At 38.2% G+C, this 24138-nt stretch overlaps 1 protein-coding gene across 1 annotated transcript; it reads right to left on the bottom strand.

Moving 5' to 3' along the window:
• Positions 1–5396: 5396 nt before the first annotated feature.
• Positions 5397–6341, bottom strand: LOC102868093 (olfactory receptor 13D1-like). The gene has a single exon (XM_006886902.1). The coding sequence runs from the start codon at positions 6339–6341 to the stop codon at positions 5397–5399; it is 945 nt and encodes a 314-aa protein (XP_006886964.1).
• Between the last annotated feature and the right edge of the window lie 17797 nt (positions 6342–24138).

Below are 24138 nucleotides of genomic sequence, written 5' to 3'. Positions count from 1 at the left end.
AGCAGCTGGTGGGCTCTAACCACATGCCTTAAGGATTGAAGCATGTTTTTTTTTAACCACTAGGCTACCAGAGCTTTCTTCCAAGAAATACCCTCTCCAAATCATGTGAGACACAGCTTTGCCATCCTTGCTTCTAGCAAGCACTGCAGTTGTACTTTCTCCAAGATACATATTTGTTCTCTTAGCGGTCCATGGGATATTCATGACTCTTTTCCAGCACCACAACTCAAAGGCATTGATTCTTATTTTGCCATCCTTATTCATTAGCCAGCTCTCAGAGACATAGCAGGTGAATTGGAAGGACTGTGATGTGAATCAGGCACACCTTGGTCTTTAAACTAACATCATTGCTCTTCAGAACTTGGCAGAGGTCCCTGATAACAGACTTTCCCAAGCGATACACCTCCTTATTTCTTGACTGCTGGTACAGGATGATGATTCCGGATCCAAGTAAGATGAAATGATTGATAATTTCAATCTTTTCTCCATCTATCATGATTTACCTATTGGCCAGGTGGTGAAGATTTATGTTTTCTTGATACTGAGAAGTAATCCATATTGAAGGCTGTAGTTTTAAACCTTCTGCGGCAAGCACGTCAAGTCCTTATTTAGGATATGATTTATGTATTTAAACAACATACTATCAGTTATGTTGACAATAGATTGTAGGACAAAAATGGAAGCAAGGATATGATTAATTATTATAGAAAATCATTACAGTAGTCTAGATTCAATGGTAGTGGCTTAAATAAGGTGGTAGTCATGGAAGTGATAAGTTTCAGAGTAATTTTGAAGATGGATTTGGTAGATTTTGCTGGTGGGTTGATTGTTCGTATGCAATTAGCTACTTCCTAAATTAGGAAAGACTTCAGAAAAATTGGCATAGGAACTGGGGAATGAAGAGCTTTGTTGTGGACATGTTAAATCTGAAATGCTTGTTATACTGCAAAAAATCTATATTTATGAGTCATGATTTTGAAGATTAGGGATTGTTTTATTTGTGATATTTTGAGCTCAACAATATAGTCCAAGGATTTCACAATGTATAGCTGTTTCAGATCAACTCCTCACGATGTAGTTCAGTCATAGTTTTGGCTCCCAGAGCAGATAAAATCTGATATGCAAAAACTTTTATGGAAATGAAACTCTGGTGGGATAGTCCTCAGTGCGTTTGTACTTTTAACCAATAGCTTGACTTGTCCCTCGCATTAAAATCACTAGCAGTTCCTCCAGAAAATGGCACTGAGTGAATGTTTTGACTACTCTTGGTAACAGCAGCCAGGAAATCATGAGATGAATTGCATTGGGAAAGTCAGCTGTGAGGGACCTCTCAAGAGTACTGAAGAGCAACTACGTCAGGCTCGAGACTAAAGTGCGCTTGATCCGTGCTATGCATCGGAGAGTTGGACAGTGACTAGGGATGATAGAAAGAGAATTGATGCCTTTGACCTGTGGTGCTGGAGAAGAGTATTGAACATACCATGGACTGCTAGGAGAACAAATAGGTTTGTCCTGGAGAAGGTGAAGCTGGAATCCTCCTTGGAGTCAAGGATTCTGAAGCTTCATCTGACATACTTCGGGCATGTTGCAAGGAGGGACTGATCGTTGGAGAGGGACCTCATGTTTGGCAGAGTGGAGAGGCGGCGAAGGAGAGGAAGACCTTTGGTGAGATGGATCGATTCTGTGACTGGAGTGGTGGGAATAAGTGCGTTTGCGATGGCTAGGTTGGCACAGGATAGAACAGCGTTTAGAGCTCTTGTACATAGGGTTGCTATGAGTTGCAAGCGACTTGATGACACATAAAAACAACAAACAACATGTAAATTAGCATGTAAAACAGTTACAGTGACTATATTTTACTAAAAAGCAATATCTATTAAAAAGTAGTAAATATTGTATGAAAAGTATATTATAATGATCTAAAATATAAATATATGGATTCAAACACAGAATGGAATGGTGAAAATTGCAGAGCATCTGTCTGGAGTAAAAGCAATGGGAATAAGAATTAGAAAAATGTAAATTTATGCCTGAAATAATTGGGGATGATGGCTCCCTGCTCTGATTCTGTGGGCCAGCTGTCCCAAGATCAGCTCTGTCTCATGTGGGGTTTCTGATTTGCTGCTCTGCACTCTGGGTTATCCAATTCTTTACTGATAGTGAGATTCTCAATTTCTGCTGCTGAATCCACAAAATATAATGGCAAGATTCGTCAGTACTCTTGTGAATAGACCAACACACCCCATTTGCATGTACCTGCCCATCCATATGGCAAAGACAAACTCAATGGCAATGAAGTAATTTTAAACAATGAACTCTTGGAACCACAGATCATTCCCTGGCTTTTTTAGTCATTAACTTTGCTATTTGAGGAATTAACTTTCCCTTTATAATCATCTTACTAATAATTATATTTCTAACTATGTTGTCAGCCAGCTGCTTTATGCCATATGCTGTGATATCTCTTTATGAAGGAGACAATTTCTCACTTGCCCATCTCTATCAGACCAGTACTCTAAGGCAAAAAGACTGTCCCTTTTGCTGAAGAATCTTCTTTCAACTTGGAAACTCTGAGAATCTTCGTCCATAAGCAAAATCCAGTCCAGAGCAAACCATCAGGGCACAGTCATCAACACTAGCTCACATCATGGCTATCTTCTCTTCTGGGTTCTGGTCAACTCATTCCCAGCCATTGATGGCAAGGTCAAATGGGCATCAGCTACAAACTCAGGTGTTTACATATCTTTCTGCTCCCAGACTGGCTGGTCCCTTCACTCAGCCTTAGCTCCCACATGGGGCCACATCAAAAGACCTGGCGTCCTTGTGACTCCTGACTCCTCAAGCCAGCAGCCCTGTTTTGCTTATCCATACATCTGTGCATGCATTGGCAGGACCCAGAATTTTGTAATACTGATCTAAAGCTGTGAGGCTGAGGCCTGAGGTGCCTGTGAAAACATTTCAGAAGCTGTCCTCACTGAGGGATTGCGTCCTGCTGGTAAACTGAATATAGCCTTTTGCCTTCCCTTATAAACACCATAACTGAGGAGGGGAAAAAAATGAGAGAAAAATGATCTGGCAGAAAGAAAGAAAAAAAGACGGTGAGGTTGGCACAGGATAGAGCAGCATTTAGGGCTCTTGTACACAGGGTTGCTATGAGTTGTATGCGACTAGCTGGCACACAACAACAACAACAACAACATGGCTATTAAATATTTTAAAAAATAAAGAAATAATTAAGGGACACGCATGGAGTGTCTGCAGTCAAATAGAGCAGAGGTTAATAATTTCATTATTGATGTAAAACTAAAGAATTTTGCTCTGCAGTTTGTAAAACTGTGGCCACAGCTGTGACTTGCAGCCCACCTGCCACCAGGACGGTCCCTGCACTTTGAATAGGCTTTCCATTTTGTTTTGAAGGTTCCTACGTTGAACCTTCTTGTTTACAGATTTTTTTGTTTGTTTTTTGAGAAAAAAATGTTTACTCTTCCATCATTTAAAAAAAAAAAATTAAAAGAAAGAAAAAAAAGTGGAGAATGAGTTAAAAGATGCTTTCTATCTCTGGGAAAAGGAGCAGCATTTGGCCATGTTCTTTTGTTTTCTATTCCTGTCCTAAATCAAAGAGCATGGTTCTCAGGAAAACCAGTTCCCCAGTAAAAAAAAAAACACACACAGGAAACCCCCCCCACTTCCTTGTAGTTTCTTATAGGAATAAATGTAAAACCCCAACTTTTAGCACTGATACTACGTATTGCTCTGTTAAAAAAATTTTCTCTGCCAAAAAAATAAAGAAAAGAGAAACGCTTAAAGCTGGAGTTTGACATTCTGCTTTCAGATGCTGTCTTTTTATTAGTGATTAATGATGGTTTGCTAATAATCAATAGGTAATAATTTTTTTGTAATCCCATCAAGTGGCTCTATATGTTTTTGCTCTCTTGTGACTGTGTTAATGTTTAACTGTTGTACATTAAAGTCGAAATCAGTAACTATGCATACTGTAACCAAGGTGTTGGGCTTACAGAGTCGTTTGTTGTATAAAGAAAAAAAAATTTTAAATGTTGTTGCAAAACTTAACGAGTTACACCATTTTTAAAACTTCATTCACTCCCCCCCCTTTTTTTGCCCACAAGTGGTATTATAATGCTTGCTTAGTCAAAGAAGAGAGACTAAACAAGGGTAAAAATTTTAACAGTGCAGAATTTGCCATCATTTCATTGCCTTGATTCTGTTTGTGTCCTAAGATGCAAAAGAAGTCAGTGGCTTTTAACTGTTTACAAATAGAATGTGATTGTAAACTGTACAGTTTGGTTGTGTTTGAATTATGAAACTTCTTCAGATATAATAAACCATGACTTTTTGGCTGCTCAACATTAAAAAAATAATTTCATTATTGGCAGGAATGACTTAAGGTTATGTTGTCTGTGGACTCAAGCTTTCCAGCCTTTGGTAATTTTTGTCTCTAAATTACAAATGAAGGAAGGCGAAGCGAGGCAAGGTAATATATTAGCTAAGACGTATATGGTTGTAAGTGGTGAAGTATAACTTGAGTTTTTTTGCTTTTAATAAGCTGTTAATTTGACATTTGTGAATAAAACTCTAGTTTTTATTTTAGCTTTAGTCGTAATTGGATTCAGGAATTACAGTGTCATCATCAGATCTGCTTTTAGTGTCAACTCTCCTTTCCTCCCAGTGAAGCTGTCCAATGCTTAACACAAGACAGCAATTTAGAGACCCTTGGAGAAAGACTATTATTTATTCCTCTTAGAGACTAGGTGGTTACCCCGAGGTAACACCTTTGTGATTACATGTGATTAACCTCATTGAGGTCACTCATTGTACAACACAAATCATTATGACCAGAAGATTTATGTCCTGTTTTCTTTGCCAAGGGCTTTATTGAAGGCTCACCTTTGTATCCAGTGGGTTGAGTATTTCTCATCCAGCACAAGCATGAACTGAGTCTAGTCTCAGATACTTTACACACACTGAAGAAGGAGGCAACGAAGTGATAGGGAAGGAGGAAAAGCATATATACAGAAGGAGGAGGGGTTAAAGGAGGGTAAAGAGTGGGAGATTCAGAGAGAGAGAGAGAGATTGATTGAAAGGGAGTAGAGAGGGAGGGGAAGAGGAGAAGGAGGGAGAGGGGAGGGAGAGAGAAAGAATGAAGGAGAGGGGACAGGAGAGAGAGGGAGAGGGGAGGAGTGAGAGAGAGGGCAGATTGGTTTCTAATTGGAAGCCTAGCAGGTAAGGCTAAACTCAAAAAGTTTATGTTAAGTATACTGTACTGAAAATAAATTTCCCATTTTAGACTTTGCAAGCATACAAACTTCTATGACTTCTGTGATTGTAGAAGACCTGATCTTCTTTCTCAATGAGGATATCACATGTCTTATGACTATTCACATTTCCCATAAATGGAAATATTTGCTCAGAACTTTCTTCACAGCTTCTTTCACTTCCTTATTTCTCAGGCTGTAGATGATTGGGTTCATCATTGGGGTCACCACTCCATAAAACAACACAATGATCTCATCAGATGTCTTTGTATCTTTTGACTTGGGCTTCATGTACATAAAAAGGGCTGAACCATAGAATAAGATGACAACTGTCAGGTGAGCAGAACAGGTGGAAAAGGCTTTCTTTCTTCCTTCAGCAGAATTAATACTCAGTATGGAAGAGAGAATAAAGACATAGGAGATGAAAATTAGCAGCAGAGGAAGCATCAACAGAACAATACTTGCCACTGTCATGATAAGTACATTGATGGTTATATCTGAACAGACCAGTTTCAGAAGAGCCAGGATCTCACAGGTAATATGATCAATCACATTGTTCCCACAGAATGGCAACACCATTGTTAGGACCGTTTGTAACAGGGAGAACAGACAGCCTGTGACCCAGGACCACACGGCCATGTGCACACAGAGCACCCTGCTCATGATGACAGAGTATCTCAGAGGGTTGCAGATGGCCACATATCTATCATAAGCCATCACAGCCAGAAGGACGCATTCAGTGGATCCCAAGCCAAGAGAGATGACCATCTGAAGAGCACAGCCAGTGAATGAGATGGACTTTCTGTCAGATAGAAAGACGACAAGCATTGTAGGAACCCATGAGGTTGTGTAACAGATGTCCAAAAAGGAAAGGTTTCCAAGGAAGAAGTACATGGGGGTATGAAGCCTGGAATCCAAAATGCTGATGACAATGAGGAGACTGTTTCCCACTAGGATTACCAGGTACATGAGGAGGCAGAGCACGGAGAGAGAAAGCCTGAGCTTGGGGAACTGCGAAAGTCCTATCAGGAGAAATTCGCTCACAGCTGAGTCATTCCTCATCTCCATCTGTCCCTGTCGCCTACAGAGTTTGGATACGGACATGACAGAGATAAATTTTAGTTTATAACAAAGATTTCAAGTAATGGTCACTTGCATTTCACCTTTGTTTCTTAAAATAGTTCTAAGGATCAAGAAGGGCAGGGATTTTATATTCATTTTATCTGTGACTGAACTGAGGCACTGAGAGATTCAGTACTACTTAGGAGGACACAGCCTTAGAAAAGAGACAACACACCCAGCATTCAGACAAGTGTCAAGTAAAACTCAGGAAAACCACATCCAAGTGTGGCAAGGTTGGGTCACTTTTTACATGTTGCTCTTACGCGCTGTCGAGTCACCTGTGACACATGTACAATAGACCCTATGTACAATAGCTCTGGACCCTGCCCTATATATACAGATGTAACAGGAAGTGCTGGTTGCCTAGTGATATACAGCTGTGCTGCCAACCAAAGGTACACAGTTTGAATCCACCAGCTGTTCCGCAGGCAAAAGAGGGGCAATCAATTCCAGTATGAATTACTGTCTGAAAACCTGCTGTCCAGTCAAGTACGAGTTGGTTTCAACTTGACAGCACTTAACTACTATAACAACAGGAACAACAACAACAACAATGTACTAGAATAATATTAAATGTTGATGTAATAGAATAATATTAAATGTTATTAGGTGCCGTCAAGTTGACTACAACTCATAGTGATGCTACAAACATAAGATTAGAAGTTTGTGCTGGTTACACCACCCTCACTCTCTCTGTCATTCTCAAGCCCATTTCTGCTGTCACTATGTCTGTTCATCTTGTTAGGGCCTTTTTCTCTCTCACTGACTAGCTACCCTTTGCAGTAAGTTTGTCTTTTTCCAATGGTCTCCTAATGCCACTATAATAAATCATAATATTAAATATGTACTTATAGATCTCTATATTTTATAATGATAACATAAATATTCAGTCAGTCATTGCTGTGGAGTTGGAACCAAAACATAGACGACCTCCGTTGGGTCACCGAGGCTGTAAATCACAAGAGAGGAGGTTGTCCATCTCCTCCCCTGTGGAACTGCTGGTGGATTCAAATTGCCAGCGGGTGTGGCCTTTCGGTTAGCAGCACAACTCTGTAGAAATTGGAGCCTCCAGAGTTCTCTTTATAATCTTTGAGAAAACCTAATTATCTCTGAAGGGGAAAAAAGGGGCTTAGAATTTGAGACTATAACTGATAGGTATTGTGTGTGTACTGTAGAGCTGTAACTGACCCACAGCGAACCTCCTGTGGGTTTTCAGTCAGTCAATTGCATGGGAGGGGATTGCTCGTCCTTCTCTCATGGAGCAGCTGGTAGCCTTGAACCACATTCCTTCAGGATTGCAGCACAACTTCTTGCCACCAGGCCACCAGAGCTGATGGATAGTGAATCTTTTTACTTTGCAGAAGATTCTAATTGGTCTTCTAAAAAAATCATGTGCAAATCTTAACATTACTGGGAATTATTTCCAGGAACCTTCAGAGATTGAGGAAGCTGTGTGCTATCATGGACGACTGTTCTCAGTTTCATTTTTCAAGTATAAGTCGCATATAACTGCCTTTCTTCATAAACTTTCTACTCCATCACTTGCTCCTTTAATCTTTCTTTCCTATAAAACTATTACTATTAGAGGAATATTTTTAGGTAAATTAATATTTTGTTTATAACATACAATATGTTGTTTACTGTACAGTCAGAACCGACCCATAGCTGACTCTCTGGTGGGTTTTTCAGAGGCAGTTAATTATGTGGGAGGAGATTGCCCATCCTTCTCCCACAGAGAGCTGGTGGTTTTGAACCGTGCACCTTCAAGATATTTAATAATATATAATAACACACAATATATATAACAACCACAAACAACAAATACATATTATGTGTTGCCAGGTTGGAACCAATTCATAACAGATCCTCCAGCAAGTTTTCAGAGACTATCAATTACATGGGTGGATATTAACATTTAACAACAATAATATATATGTATATATATAGTAATTATATATAATATATAGTGTAATTAATTATTGTTGTTGTTGTTGTTATGTGCCGTCGAGTCGCCTGCGACTCATAGCAACCCTATGTACAACAGCCCTAAACTCCGCTCTGTCCTGTGCCAATTGCACTGTCTCCGACACTCCCATCCCAATTACCCCAGTCACTGAATCAATCCACCTCATAGAGGGCCTTCCTCTCCTGCGCTGTCCCTCCACTCTCCCAAGCACGATGTCCCTCTCCAAAGACCGGTCTCTCTTCACAACATGTCCAAGTATGTTAGACGGAGCCTCAGAATCCTTGCCTCCAAGGAGCCACCCAGTTTAACCCTTTCCAGGACAAATCTGTTTGTTTTCCTAGCAGTCCATGGTATTCTCAATACTCTTCTCCAGCACCACAGCTCAAAGGCATCAATTCTCTTTCTATCCTCCTTGGTCATTGTCCAACTCTCTGATGCATAACAAGTGATTGCGAAGACCATGGCCTGTATCAGACACACCTTAGTCTCCAGATAGACACCATTGCTCTTCAGTACTTTGGAGAGGTCCCTAACAGCAGACTTTCCCATGGCAATGTGCCTTTTAATTTCCTGGCTGCTGGTGCCAAGACTGTTGACTATGGAGCCAAGCAAACTAAAGCTGTGTACAATCTCAATCTCTTCACCATCCATCCTGATGCTGCCAATTGGTAATTAATTATAGATTTTTAAAACAGTAATAATATATAATTATTTGGAATGCATCTTTAGGATTCTGTATTATTTTTATTTATGGCCATGAAGCTTTCTTATAATGATGTAGCTCAACTGATAAGAGCTGACATTTGTTGAGTACTTTGACTGCAATCTTGTGAGACAGGTAACATTATTATGCCTATTTATCAGGAAAAGAATGAAAACAAAAGCAAGTTTCAGTACATTTTTTCTTTTCAAACAGTGAGTTAAAGCCATAATTCAAAAATTAGCCATCTGACTCTTAACGACGACATTATACTGCCTTTCTCAGATTCCTTCACTGATTCAACACAAGTAGACTATTTAAAACAAGAAAAAGACAACACACTTTCTGCTGTGTTACAACGAAATAGCAGGCATCCCTTGTTTTGATTCTGATCGTCTTGTGACAGAACTCTGAAGAATACAGCAATCTCCTTATTTTTTGCCTATTGCTCTCACAGCACAATACTTAGTTTTCTAGATGTAGATTTTTTCTCACAATTACAAGAAATAGTATGATCAAGAATAACCATATAAGAGTTTGAACAACCACCACCACTATCACTTTTAGGGACCTCTGGTGGCAGAGCGGCTAAGCAAAGTCCCCTAACCAGCTAACTAGTCCCCTAGCAAGTCACTCTGCACCCAAAGGCTTCACCTCTCTGCCTGTCCAACTTCACTAGCAGCTTCTTGAGAGAAAGGTGAACGATCCCTCATTGCTGTTTACAGCCTTGGAAACCCAATGGAGCAGTACAATAAATTGAGGTCAACTTGATGATAGAGAAGTCCCACTTTTGCTCAATAAGTCACATGCCTTTATTCTGAAAATCTGTATAGGCTTGAATTTAATCGGTGTTTTCTTTACCTTAGCCATCTTGCCAACTCCAAAGCGACCTTTCCAACTGAGACGTACCTCCTATTTGTAACATTAATACATCGTCAAAAAAACAATAGTGCTTGCAATGGCTTCATATTTACTCTTCGAGATGTCCAAGCAACAGTTCTCGTCTTAGAGACCCAATGGAGGGCTAATATGACTTGGAACTAACTTAACAATAACGGGGCTGTATCTTACATTTTGACTAATGCTATGGTAACTTGTAATTACTGCCTCTGACTGAAGAATGAGAATGTATTTTATTGATCTTATTCTTACTCCAGAACCACACATTTAATTTGGGCTTTTCATATCCAGAAAATTTAGAGAGAGAATGTGAAACTTCCTTTTTGACTGGTTATGGATAACAGTTACAGATGGTCTTTCTAGTTTCTCATTAGGGAGAGAAAGGTCAAGATTCATTTGTCTTTCTTTCATTTTCTGTAGTCTTCTTTGCTGTCTTAGAGGTATCACCTAGGTGGTAATTAAGGAAAGACTTTAAAAATAGCTAATAGTTCCACTATGTTAGTATATTGGAGAATACTTCTTTCCTTCTGCATCTCTTTTCTGGTCCCCAGTCAGATTGGAATATGTATGGACTTGTTTCCATAAATGAATAAGTTAAAGCAGTCATTTTGATTAGTCTAGTACAGATGTTCTAAATTAGAAAAAGAGAATGAAAAGGGTCGGTAAAGGAGCTAATCTTTACAATTACAGAAAGAACTCTAACACGGAGCATCTGAGGAGGAGATGAAGCAAACGAGAAAAAGACGAGGAATGGTATTCTCTCTGCTCAAAAAGTACACCAGATGTGGAGTTATATTCTTGCAGGTGTTAACGCAAGTTAGGAGAAAGTGATCAGTAACTTCACTAAAAATACTGCAGTCATATTTTATGGAACTCTATCTTAAACTTGTCTGTTTACTTTTGTGACAGTGTCAAAGGAGACATTATTGAAGAATATTTACTTTCTTATAATCTTTATCACCTTTCCACAAAATTACCAAAATGGAGAAACACATAGGATGTGTTTGCCATGTAACACAGTATCTAGCTGTCTCTCTCACTTCATTGGTTTCTCATTTGTTGTTAGGTATCATTGAATTGAGTACAACTCATAGGGACCCTATGACCAACAGACCTGAATCCTGTCCTATCCTGTGCCATCCTGATCACTTCTAATACACTTGGCCCCATTGCTGCAGTCACCATGTCAATTCACCTCATTGGGGGGAAGGATGTCTTTATCTCTTTTGTTGACCCTTTGCCTTTCCAAGCGTGATATTTCTATCCAAGGAATAGCCTTTCCTAGCAACATGTCCAAAGTATGAGAGATGAAGCTTCATTCTCCTTGCTTCCAAGAAGCACTCTGGTCACACATTTGCCAAGACATGTCTATTTGTTGTTTTGGCAATCTATTGGACATTTAGCACTCTTCTCCAACATCACAACTCAAAGGCATCAATTCTTCTGTCATTATTATTAATTGTTCATGCATTACAAGTAACTGAAAAGATTATAGCCTACTTCAGGCACACCTTAGTCTTCAAACTGATATTATTGCTCTGCAGTATTTTGGAGAGGTCCCTGACAGCAGATTTGCATCGCTTGATCCCCACTGTTGATGCTTGCACTGTAGCATAGTCTAGGAAGTTGTGTCACTAACTCGAAGGCTGCACTTCTCTGCTGAGTTGACTCCACCAGCATTTCCTTAGGAGAAAGATGGCTTGTCCCAGCTCGTATGATTTACAGCCTTGGAAAGCTCACTAGAGAGTCAGATCTGGGTTGATTCTGGTCTGAATTGATGCTCTGCAATGGCTATGGTACATTCCTTTGAATTCAACTCAATGCTATCAAGTTGGAATCAACTCAGAGCTGGCACTTTAGTGGGGTTTCAGAGGAAATAAGTCTCACAGGAGATTATCTATCTTTCTCCCTTAGAGCCTGTAGTGAATCTGAATGGCTCATCTAAATTGGCTGCACAACTTTATCTCCATTAGACAACTTGTTGTTGTGTATCATCAAGTCTGAACCACCTTATATCTAACTCCCCAGCATGGGCTTTCAGAGGCTGTAATTCGCACAGAAGGAGATTGCCCATCTTTCTTTCATGGAGCAATGGGTGGATTTGAACTATGTATTTTGTGTTGACAGCCCGGCTCCTTACCACTAGGACACCGGTTTCCCTAAAATACTGACTTTGTATGATGCATTTTTTTTTTCTTGCTGTTTTATTAAGCTATGAAGGTCTCTCCTAATTTAGATACTAATTTTTCCAAGATATTTATCACCTGCTAGTCTGAGGAGGATGCAACTTTTGTGTACTGTCACACAGCCCTCCACATGAGCCTCTCATAATCTATCACCTCCCACACGGTTCTGTACTATGGCACATGTTGTGGTAGATCATAGACATTCAGTTATGAGGACTCAACTCTTAAAGTGAACACTGACTGGAAGAAGAACACAGACTTTTACTATGAAGAAATGAATCACTTCTGTATTACAGGACACATTTCAACATAAAAGAATTGTGAAAAAGGCACAGCATATTACATGACTACATTAACTAAAATAAATGAATTATCCCATAGTCTAGAAGACAGAATAAAACGATGGATCAATTTCATGTGTCAATATATGTGTGTATATATATATATATATATGTATGTAAAATATATATAAAATATATATGCATATTTAATATGTAAAAGATATATTTTAGGAATCATTAGTTAGAATGTGGCCCACAATGATTGTACAGGTAGGATACACTATAAAGAATTGAACTATGTTATGTAATACAAAGAAAGCCAATTGCAATACCCTGTGATCAGACTGAGTGTGAAGAAGTACTAGTGACTATGGAAATTGGCTTGCTTTTCTCTTCCAAACAAAAGTACACTTTCCTGGCTTTTTGTCCATCTCTTTCCAAAATGTCAGTCTTAAGATTGATGCTTATAAGTATCACCTGTGAAAGTAAAACACATTTTGCTTGATAACAACTTATCATGGAATAGTCCCTCTTTCTTACCTGATGTTTACCAATAGCTAGATGTGTCATTTGGAAATCACATGTTGTTGATTGCCTTCAAGTCAAGCAGGACTCATAGCAACCGGAAATCATATATCCGTACTCAAATGCACTGATTTTAGATCAACAATCTTGAAAAAGCTCCACTCCCCTCAGAATGAATTTGGCTGTCTCATGTGTTACATCTTATCTCCTGCTGCAACATTTTCCATCGTGTCTATAAAATGTTTATAAGGTAGCTTTATTTTTCATAATATCAATGATCCTTAGTTGGAGATCAATCCCTAAATCTTGTTCAAAGAAATGGTTCCCTGTAAGTCTTCCAGACACTAAAAATGACAAGCAGTGCTCAAGTTAGTTCAAAGCCTTCTCTTCCTTCTTCTTACTTAGTTTTGGAGTATTATGCTCTATTTGTTCACTCTCACTTCTGTATGGAAACCAAGAGCACCTCTTGGTGAGTAGGAGCTCAAATCTGAACAATAGGTTTACTGCTGGGATGGATTTTCCCACGCCAACATCTTCATGCTCTGTTCCTAGAGTTCAAGATTCCCGTGCATGCCTCTAGTTGCCACCTGAGTGCCAGTTAATCCTCTTATTCCTTGAAATTTTGACTGCTGCCATGGCTGTGGAGAGCTCTATGTCTTAGTGGAGAAGCTCTGGTGGCCTATAGATGAGGCGTTGTGCTGCCATCCCAAAGGCACATGTTTCGAATCCGCGAGCTGCTCTGTGGGAGAATCATGAACAGCTACCTTCCATGTGATTTACAGACTCTGAAAACCCACTGTAGGGTCAGCTATGAGTCAGTTCTGACACAACGGCCATAGAGGGACAACATGTCTTAGGAGAGATCACTTGAGTCAGAGGCCCTAGAGTCCTATCCTGTGTCCTTGATACGTTAATTGTACAAACCTAGGGGAAGACTTTTACTCTTTGTGAGCTTGATGTGTTTTACATTAAATGTAAACTCCTAGGCAGACATTCTTTCATTTCCCACAGTAAGTAGGATAACTTATTTTAAATAGTATTTATAAATATAATATATTGCCTTTATATAACTCTTCCATATTTTATAATTTTTTATTTAGAATTTTTCAAATGAAGAAATGATTCATAATTTCCACTTCCCCTTTCCTGAAATTCCCTCTTCCCATCCTATTCAATCACCATTATAGAATCTTCAAATTGCTCACTTACATTAGGTAACATGGTGTCTTAGGATGTGAGTTTTCAATAGGTGGAAAGCATTCTTCATCCTTTTTCGTCAATGTTTCATTAGCTCCTTGAGTCCACAACTGAACTTGTTAGCGTTTCACCTAAATGGTCCACCTGTTTAGCTTTCTTCTCTTTGAGTGATTACTATGCTGAGGAGCCCAGAGCCAAGGATCTCACAATTTCAAACAACTATTAGCAGTAGTCAGTAGGACAGACTAAAAAGAAAGCCTTTATTCCCAATAGAAATCAATGTCATCAGTTTGTAACCATTGTAAAGACATTTTCCTTGTAAGTGTATTCTAACCTCTGGGCACTAAAAATTTCCAGAGGACCTGTCAATTGTTCTGGTAGCCAATTTAGAACTGCCTTTGTTTTCTTCTAAGAGACTCAGTAATCCCAGAAGTGATTTAAAGTTGAATCTTGCAAATAATACAGAAGATAGCCCCATGATTTTGTCTTTTGGACCTTGGTTTTTGGGTTTTTATTTTTTAATTACCTTAGTAATGGTATGAATTTGGAAAAGTAATTTTACACCCCTAAATTTCATTTTTGCCAAATGATATCATGATTATATTGTCAAGGTCAAGTAAAACATGAAGTTATGGAAGATTTTAGTGAAGAATAAGTATTAATATTAACTTGCTCAATCCTAAGTATAATTAAAGGCATAGCCAATTAGCTTAGAATCTTTTTAAATTATGCACCAGCTTAGCACCATTTAAAGTTATTAATATAGCTGACTGGTGGTTTGTTCAGGAATTGAATACTCTTTTGTACTGATGCAAATATGAAGAGAACTAGGTATCAGAGAATTGAAGAGTGGCCTGCACTTAAGACAACTTTTTTTACTTTTACTCATTTGCTTTCCTTACTTTTGTCTTTTTCTCAACAGAAGCAGAAGACATAGAATGAAAAAAAAATTCCTAAATTTAATTGAAGAGTGCTTTGTTCAGAAGTAGTACGAAGTGAACTGACTCAGTGTTTATGGATTAATTCAGTCATTAGAAATCTAAGTTTCTAGTCTGGTAAAACTCAGAATAAAATAGAAATGTTGTCATTGGCTTCTTTAGCCCCATGATTATCTCTTTTGAATTTTCAACTGCTATAAAATTTCATATGTTGACTATGGACTGCTAAGAGAACAAATAGGTTCACCCTGGAGAGGGTTAAAACAGATTGTTCCTTGGTAGCAAGGATTCTGAAGCTTTGTCTGACATACTTTGCACATGCTGCAAGGAGGGAACAGTCCTTGGAGAGGGATGTCATGCTTGGGAGGGTGGAGGGACAGCGCAGGAGAGGAGAGGAAGACCCTCAGTGCCTGGGGTAATGGGGCTCGGTGTGTCGGAACAGTGAAATTGGCACAGAATAGATCAGGGTTTAGGGATGTTGTACATATGGTTGCTATGAGTCACAGGTGACTCTATGGCACATAAAAACAACAATAGTAATAGCAATAACAACAGCTTTCAGAATTAGCCCTGTATTGCTTCAAACCATTGTTGTTATAGGGTGTCATTGAGTTTACTAGGTCTCATGATTTGAAAGTTAAGACATTAAGACTGAACTATTCCATTTGAGTTTTTAGTGACTTTGCAGTGGTGCCGACTGGCTCCTTCTGACATGCTAAAATCCATTGTCCCATTCCTTCTTGTTAATGGAAATGCCTCCTTGCAGTCTGATATTTTGGATTACGTTTAGGAGGTTTAAAATTTCCCCCCCTGAAAGGTAGAGTTATTTTCTACAAGATGGTCATTCTGAACATTACATTCCTAGAACATTCTATTTCATAAAATATGAATATTATATTTATTATTTTATTTATTTCCACATCTCTGTTAAAAGTTAAATAAGCCAAACTCTTTTTTTTCATGTACTGACTTTGTGTGGCTAAACAAGAAAAATAGTAAATTGAACAGATTGCTTTAGGTTTTTTTCTGTCTTTAGTAAAACTTGACAACAGTCTTGAATAAAATGAAGACTACCTGTTCCTTGACAGTTTGATAGAATTTATGTGTAAAATTTTCTGGGCCCAGCAGACGCTAACTCTCAATTAGAAGATGGTAAAGCTAAATCTCATTTAAATTAGAAATCCCCTTCAATTAAATCCATAGATGCCCCCTACATTAATCTCTATAAACCAAGTTTAAAACTAGTTCTCTAACTGCAACAGTGGTCCTTAGTTATTGTGGTATTAAGGGTTTATTGTTCAAAATGGCTTTCCTTGACATTGAATTTGACTTTGCCATGCAGATGTGTGGGAATATGTCAGTAGGGTATATTAGTCTGTCCACAGGGGGATTGGTAAGTCTTACTACTAAACTGAGCAGACTTGGTGGCAGATTTGAGAGTCTCATTGTTAATAAAGAATAAGCAGGCATGCAGCGCATACCCTTCAGGGCCAGAGACTCTTTCACCAGCTAGACCTACAGCAGCATCAGCAGTGACTGCAGGGTTACTGAACACAAGAGGTTCTTTCCTTGGTCAATTGCTAATAAAACAGACAGATTGCTACATCCAAAGCACTTTATTGCAGATCTAGGAAAGCCATGATAATCATCTAAAAGAACTTCCTTTCTGACTAAGGGTTGTCATTGGTTTTTATATCTAGTTAGATATTACAGTTACTAGTAAAACAACTTGTGATATAGTTTACATATGACTGAGAAAAACATCTTGAAAGAGATAAATGCTAATCCAGAAAAGAATTATATATAACTGAGAAAAACAGTTTCAAAGAGGTGAATACTAATCCAAGAAAGATGCATTTCCTTTCCTGGTGAACAGTTTAAAGTACTTTACATGCCTAAAGAAAAAAAAGTTTTGCAGGCTGGAGGTAGTTGATGTCAATTTTACAACTATACCCTATGTTTGAGTAATCCAGAATTTATTAATACCACCCTATCATAAGCAGAGAACCAGAAAGCAGGCATGAGACAGAGCAGACCTTGGGACCGCTATGCCACTGAATCAGACCTAAGTGCCTTTTGTCCAAGTCTGTTGGTAGGTTTAAGAGCTTTGTAACACTGGCTTAAAGTCACAAGACTCAAGGCTGAGGTGCCTGTGAGCACATTTTGGAAGCTTTCCTGACTAAGTGATTACATTCTGCTACTAACCTGAATGATAAAGCCTTTTGATTTTCCGACTTTGGTTCTGTGTGGTCTCGGAGCTATTGGATTTTGGACTCAGTAAAGCAGTAAGATTGGAATTGGAATGAGTAAAAAGAGGTGTGGGAGCATGGGGGACATGTATGAACTCACGTGAATTGGTTTTATTGATAGGAGCACGTCTTCTTTGTGAAGTTGGTAAAGGTCAGCTATGGCTATCTCCATGTGGCCTTTGCTCTTTTAATAGTTATCCTTTAAGCCTAGAACTGAACTCAACCCTGTGGCTCAAGTTTCAACCAAATAATAGATACACCTATAAGATGATCGACATCTCTACAAGAAACCACCAGAAAATCAAACTAGAATCAGAAAAGGTGGTTAAATGAGAAGCACCATTGCTGATGTCTGATGGATCTTACTGAAAACAGAGAATGCCAGAAAGATGTGTTTTATTGACTATTCAAAATGTTAGACTGTGTGGATCATAAGAAACTATAGAAAACATTGAGAAGAATGGGAATTCCATAGCACTTGAATGTGCTCCTGCAGAATCAGTACATAGACCAAAAAGCAGGTATTCAATCAGAAAAAAGGGGGATACTGCCTGCTTTGAGATAAGAAAAAGTGTGTATCAAACTTATATCATTTCTTCATATTTATCCAGTCTCTAAAGATTCTCACCACTGGGCCGATTGGTGTAGAGATTGAGGTTGTTAACAGTTTCAGTTTGCTTGGCTCCACAATCAACACTCTTGGTATCAGCAGCCAGGAAATGAAAAGATGAATTACAATGGGAAAGTCTGCTGTCAGAGACCTCCCCAAAGTATAGAAGAGCAACAACGTCTGTCTGAAGACTAAGGTGCGCCTGATCCAAGCCATAGTCTTTCCAATTACTTGGTATGCATCAGTAAGCTGGACAATAACTAGGGATGATAGAAGAACTGATGCCTTTGAGCTGTGGTGCTGCAGAAGAGTATTGAATATACCATGGACTGCAAGGAGGACAAACAGGTTTAACCTGGAGAGGGTTAAACCAGGCTGCTCCTTGGAAGCAAGGATTCTGAAGTTTTGTTGGACGTACTTTGCACAAGTTGAAAGGCAGAAACAGTCCTTGGAGAGGGATGTCATACTTGGGAGGATGGAGGGACAGTGCAGGAGAGGAAGACCCTCGATGAGATGGATTGATTCAGTGACTGGGGTAATGGGGGTAAGTGTGTCAGAGACAGATTGGTACAGGATATAGTAGGGTGTAGGGGAGTTGTACAGATGATCACTATTAGTTGCAGGTGACTCAATGGCACATAACAACAACATATTTTTGCCAATACTTTCCGTTTCCTGATTTTTAAAATATTGTCAATATATTAAATAATTTAAGAAAGAATGCCAATTTAGACTTGTCAACATTCTTTCATCCTTATGGAATGACAGGTACCTTTTGTAAGATGGTAGAAATTATATGAGATGAAAATAGGAAGCTCTCTACCCGAAGGACGTTTATATATAGGATATTGGTTTGTTGTCATTTAGATGAATCTAGTTAATTGAGATTGTGTTATCTCCATAAAGCAGCTTGTTAATGATGCCTCCTCCAGTTCTGATGCTACATTCTTCTTCACATTGTCCAGCCCTGCAAATGATTTCTTAGCATACAGATTGAATAGGTATGGAGCAATGATATAACCCTGGTGCACACCTTTTCTGAATCTAAACGATGTGGTATTCCCTTATTCTGTTCTTAAAATGACTTCTTAGTCTAAGTAGAGGTCTCACATCAGTACAATAAAGTTTTTCTTATTTTAAGCTGAGGGTTGGGTTTTTTTTTTAAGCTGAGGTTTGTCCATATTTTTTTGTGATCTGCACAAATGCCTTTTCATAAACAATACAGCACTAATAAACATCTTTCTGGTATTCTGTGTTTTCAGCCAAGAACCATCTGATGTCAGCAACGATATCTCTTGTGCCACGGCATCTTCTGAATCTGGTTTGTATTCCAACAGTTCTCTCTCAATGTGTTGTTCCACATGTTTTGAATACTTTTCAGCAAGATTTTATTTTCTTGTGGTAGTAATAATACTATTATATCGTTTTTGTGTTCTGTTGGCTTACCTTTCTTTCTCTCTCTCTCTCTCTCTCTCTCTCTCTCTCTCTCTCTCTCTCTCTTTCTTTAATAAATGAGAAGAAATATGGGTCTCTTCCACTCTGTTAAGTACATCCACTGTCATTTCTGTTTCCTGAAACACATCAGTTGGTATTTCATTAATTCCTGGACTTTTGTAATGACATCAGTGCATTTTGGACATCTCTGAGTATCATTGATTCTTGAACCATTGAAAATCATGCTACTTTTTATAATGGTTCAGTGTCAACCAGTTCATTATTTCTTGGTATTCTTCCTGTATCATTTAAGATGATACCCATAGTATTCTTCAGTTTTGCAACCCCATGCTGGAATTTGTTCTTCAGTTCTTTCACCTTGAGAAATGTTGAGTGTATTCTTCCTTTTTGCCTTTCAAACTTCAGCCCTTTGCACATATCATTATAATACTTTGCTTTGTCTTCTCAAACTGCCCTTTGAAATCTTGGAGGAAGTGAAGAAGACTTGAAATACTTACTTCCAAAGACTAAAGCCTTCAGTATGGGTTACATCTCAGCATCAAGAAAAGTAGGCAACAACTTTATAAATGGAGAAAAGATTAAAGCTGTGAATTATTTCATTTTACTTGGCTCCATACTCAGCACCCATGGTAGTAATAGTCAAGAACTCAAAAGTCATATTAGATTGGGAAAAATCTGCTTTCAAGGACCTCTGTAACAACAACAACAGTTCATGGTAACCTCATGTACAACAGAAGGAAACATTACATTATCCTGTATCATCTTTAGAATCATGGGAATGCATGAGCCCACTCTTGTGGTCACTTTCAGAAGGAATTTTGAGGCCCTTCTAATCTAGGACCGTATTTCCTTTCAATGTATCAGTTATGTTTTACTCTTATCTCTAGGGTTTTTATGGGCTAATTTTCAGAAGTGCCCAGGTTTTCTTCCAGGACCATCCTATTTTAGAAAATTCTCTGAGGCCTGTTTTATTGCTCTTGTTAGTTGCTTTTTAATCAGCCCTCAACTTATAGTGACCAGTGGGAATAAAATGTTTCTCAGACTGACATAATCATCTTCATGATCTGCTGTATAAAGGATATTTGCTTCCCCTCTTTTTTTCCCCATATTCTATCCTCTCTCTTCACCTTCACTCCCCAAAACCACTATGTTTGTCCTATTTTACAACAATGGTGTTATGCAGTACTTTTCCTTTTGTGACTGAGATATTTCATTCAGTATAATGTTCTACAGGCTCCCCCATGTTGTGTAATGTTTTATGAGTTCATTGTTTTCAATGCTACATAATATCCCACTGTGTGACTATGCTACAGTTTTCCTATCCATTCATTTGTTGATGAGTGGGCTGATTCTATATCTTTGATACTGTGAATAATGCAGCAATAAGCATTGTTGTGCATACATCTGTTTGAGTCCTGCCTCTAGTTTCTTTAGGGTATATTGCCAGTGGTTGAATTCCTGGGTCAAATGGTATTTCTGTTTCAACGTTTTGAGAAAGCACTGGGCCGCCTTCTACAATGGTTGTGCCATTTTACATTCTGAACAACAATTATAATAAGAGTTCCAATTTCTCCACAACCTCACCAGCATTTATTTGTGTTTACTCTCTATTTTTTTTGTTTATATTGGTTTGCATACAAAATTCTTGTACATTGTGTGTCATACATATACATTGTATTTCACAGTTTTCTACATTCATGTTGTGTTTCAAATGATCATGTACATTGTGTTTCATAAAATTAATCATCATTGATCTGTGCCAACAATTACCCCATGTTTTCAGGTATTTTTGCATGTAGGATTTTTGTAATTCATAAGATTTTCAATGGCTAGTTGATATTTAGAAGTAACTTGCAAAGTCTTTTCTTGGTCCTGTGTTCACAGCAACAGGTTAGTTCTCATCCCTTAGGTGTATATGAAAAGATTTTTGTTGTTGTTAGGTGCTGTTGAATTGAATACAACTCATAGGGACCTTATGAATAACTGATATGAACCTTTCTGTATAGTGTGCCAACCTCACAATGTCTGACATGCTCGAGCCCATTGCTGCAATCATTGTGTCAATCATTGAGGATCTTCCTGTCTTTTGCTGACCTTTCACCAACAGATTAGGCTAATTTAAACCTGTAGAGAAATGACTTCAATTATGTAACAACGGATGAGGGGCAGGAGTAAATGCATAGAAAATTTACAGGCTGCTAAGTCCTTGGTATACATCTGTGTAGGTACTTTGAGGAGACCTTTGCAAACACTGCTAAATGAGTCATTTTAAAATTATATTCTGAGACCACTAGATGGTGACATAGCACAACTGTTTCTTCATTCTTAATTTTTCACTTGACAATGCGAGGTTAGTATTTCCATTTTTAAAATTTTATTTAGAAAACAAAGTAATCAAATAAGGTGTTATGCCATTGATGACAAAATAATTAGTTACACCAATTTCATTTATTTAAATTGTGAGCCCTCTATCATGATTATAAAAACTCATTTACTCCTGTTTATATTGATTTCCACATATTTTTTCCCATTATAAATCATGCTTCCATGAATAACTTCATAGATATTTCGTAGGGCACCTACTTGCAAATAGAACTATTGTGTCAATTTCACATGATTTTTCTTGTTTATTCTTTGAAACACTAATTCCTACTTCTACTGTCAGTGAGTTAGTGTTAGTTTGGGGTTTTGGGTTTTGTGTTTTTTTTACCTCTCCCCACTTTTGCATATACTTGCTATGTCATAATCTAGTATTTGACTATTTTATGGATTCAGCATCTAAAGTCTACTGGCATATTCTGTAGAGATTTAAATTGTCAGTCCAGAGACTGTGCCACTCTGGGCACTTCCATGGGACACAGATGGACAATCTAATCTAATCTCCTGTGCAATTTACAGTCTAAGAATTTCAATGTTGAGTCAGTTGTGAGTTGGTTTTGATTTGACCACAATGAAAGAATGAAGAAAAATATCTAACTGGAAATCTAAAAAAAAGAATCTAAAGAGTACTTGTTGTAGTATTTGTAAGGAAAATGGAGTTGGTGAAGAATATGAAATCTAACAGGGACTTCCAGAAGGTAAAATCCAAATCTATCTTGGAAAAAGAGCCAGAATGCTCCTCAGAGGTGGTGAGACTTTGTTTCACGCACTTGGAATATGCATCAGGAAGAATCGGTCAGTGCAGAAGCACACCATCCTGGGGAAAGCTGAGGATCCATAATAAAGTGGCTGCAACAATAAGCTCAGTCGTGTCAACGGTTGTGAGATTTGTGCAGGATGAGACAGTATTTGTTGCACAAAAAATGCTTTGATTTGAGGAACTGATTTGATGGCACTTCATTTTTTGGTATTTAATGTATCTACAAATTAAAGTCAGCAGAGCATGTTTTTACTTTATTGCAATTTGAGCAAAAGCTGATTAGTTTTTTCCTCAACAATTTATCCATATTTTGTATTGCAACATTCATTGTAATATCCACAAATGTAATGGATTTCCCCCTATGTCCTCTGTAATTCTCATTTTAATTTATCTTTCTTTCCTACCCATTTCTGTCTCCAAGACTCTGTCCTTGGACAAATATTATTCCCTTGTCCTTATTTGATTGGTTATTCTAACGAATATCGTCGTGAAGCCCCACTAATATCTCTTGGACTAGAAAGTCTGACATATTTTATATTTTTGAGTTTTGTTTCTCATTTTGCTCCCATTTTATTGAGGATCTTTGACTGTGATCTCTTTTGGAGGGATTAGAGAAGGTAGTTTAACAAGCTTCTGGATATTCACAGATTTTTTTTAAAAAACACTCTTACCCTAATCTACTGGAGATACATGGTATCTCATTGTGGTTTTGATTGGCATCTTTCTTATTGCCTGTGATTTTGAGCATTTCTTCATGTTTCTGTTTGGCATCCAAATATCTTCCACTGCGAAAAGTCTTTCCATGTCTTATACCCATTTTGTCGTTGTGTTATCAGTCATTTTCTTGTGGAGGCTGTGTAGGATTTTGTAAATTTTTGATGTGAGACCCTTGTCTGAAATGGTATTTGCCAAATGTTTTCCCCCCATCAGAAGGTTTTCTTTTCACTCTGTTGGAAAAAGGTTTTGATGAACACAGGGTCATCAATTTTAATCTCTCCAGATGGTGCATTTCTGGCTGTATTTACCATAGGCTAGACCATCCAAGCTGATCCCAGTTTGTTTCTGCTAAACCTCATGGTTTTGGGCTTTCCTCCCCCCTTGAGTTGATTTTTGTGTATGGTATGGAGATGTGGATCCTGTTTCATCTTTCTGCAGGTAGCAGTCCAGTTTTGCCAACACCATTTGTTGAAGAGGTTGTCATTTCCCTATTTGATAGGCTTTATTTCCTCATTGATCATCAGTTAACTGTAGATAGTTGGGTCCATTTCTGAGTTCTCAATTCTGGTCCATTGGTCTATGTGCCTGTCGTTGTACCAGTGCCAAGCTGTTTTGGTTACTACCGCTATGTAGTAGGTTTTGAGGTCAGGGAGTGTTATGTTTCCAAGACTAATTATCAAAGCAGTGTATATATATCTGGACTGCTTTTAAATTTTCAAATGATTTTATTTACTCATTAATTACTCATTAGTTACTCATTTATTTACTCATTAGTTTTTTCCCTTTATCCATTGTCTAGTCTCTCTGCTTTTCTAACCAGACTTGATATCTGCTATCTTGATTGCTGTTGTTATGTGCAAGCAAGTCTGAACCAATTCAT

This window comes from Elephantulus edwardii, unplaced genomic scaffold, assembly GCF_000299155.1.
Source record: "Elephantulus edwardii isolate Elephantulus edwardi_28Jun2011 unplaced genomic scaffold, EleEdw1.0 scaffold00052, whole genome shotgun sequence".
In the NCBI taxonomy this organism is placed as follows: Eukaryota; Metazoa; Chordata; class Mammalia; order Macroscelidea; family Macroscelididae; genus Elephantulus; species Elephantulus edwardii.
This window is presented reverse-complemented; position numbering and strand designations above follow the sequence as displayed.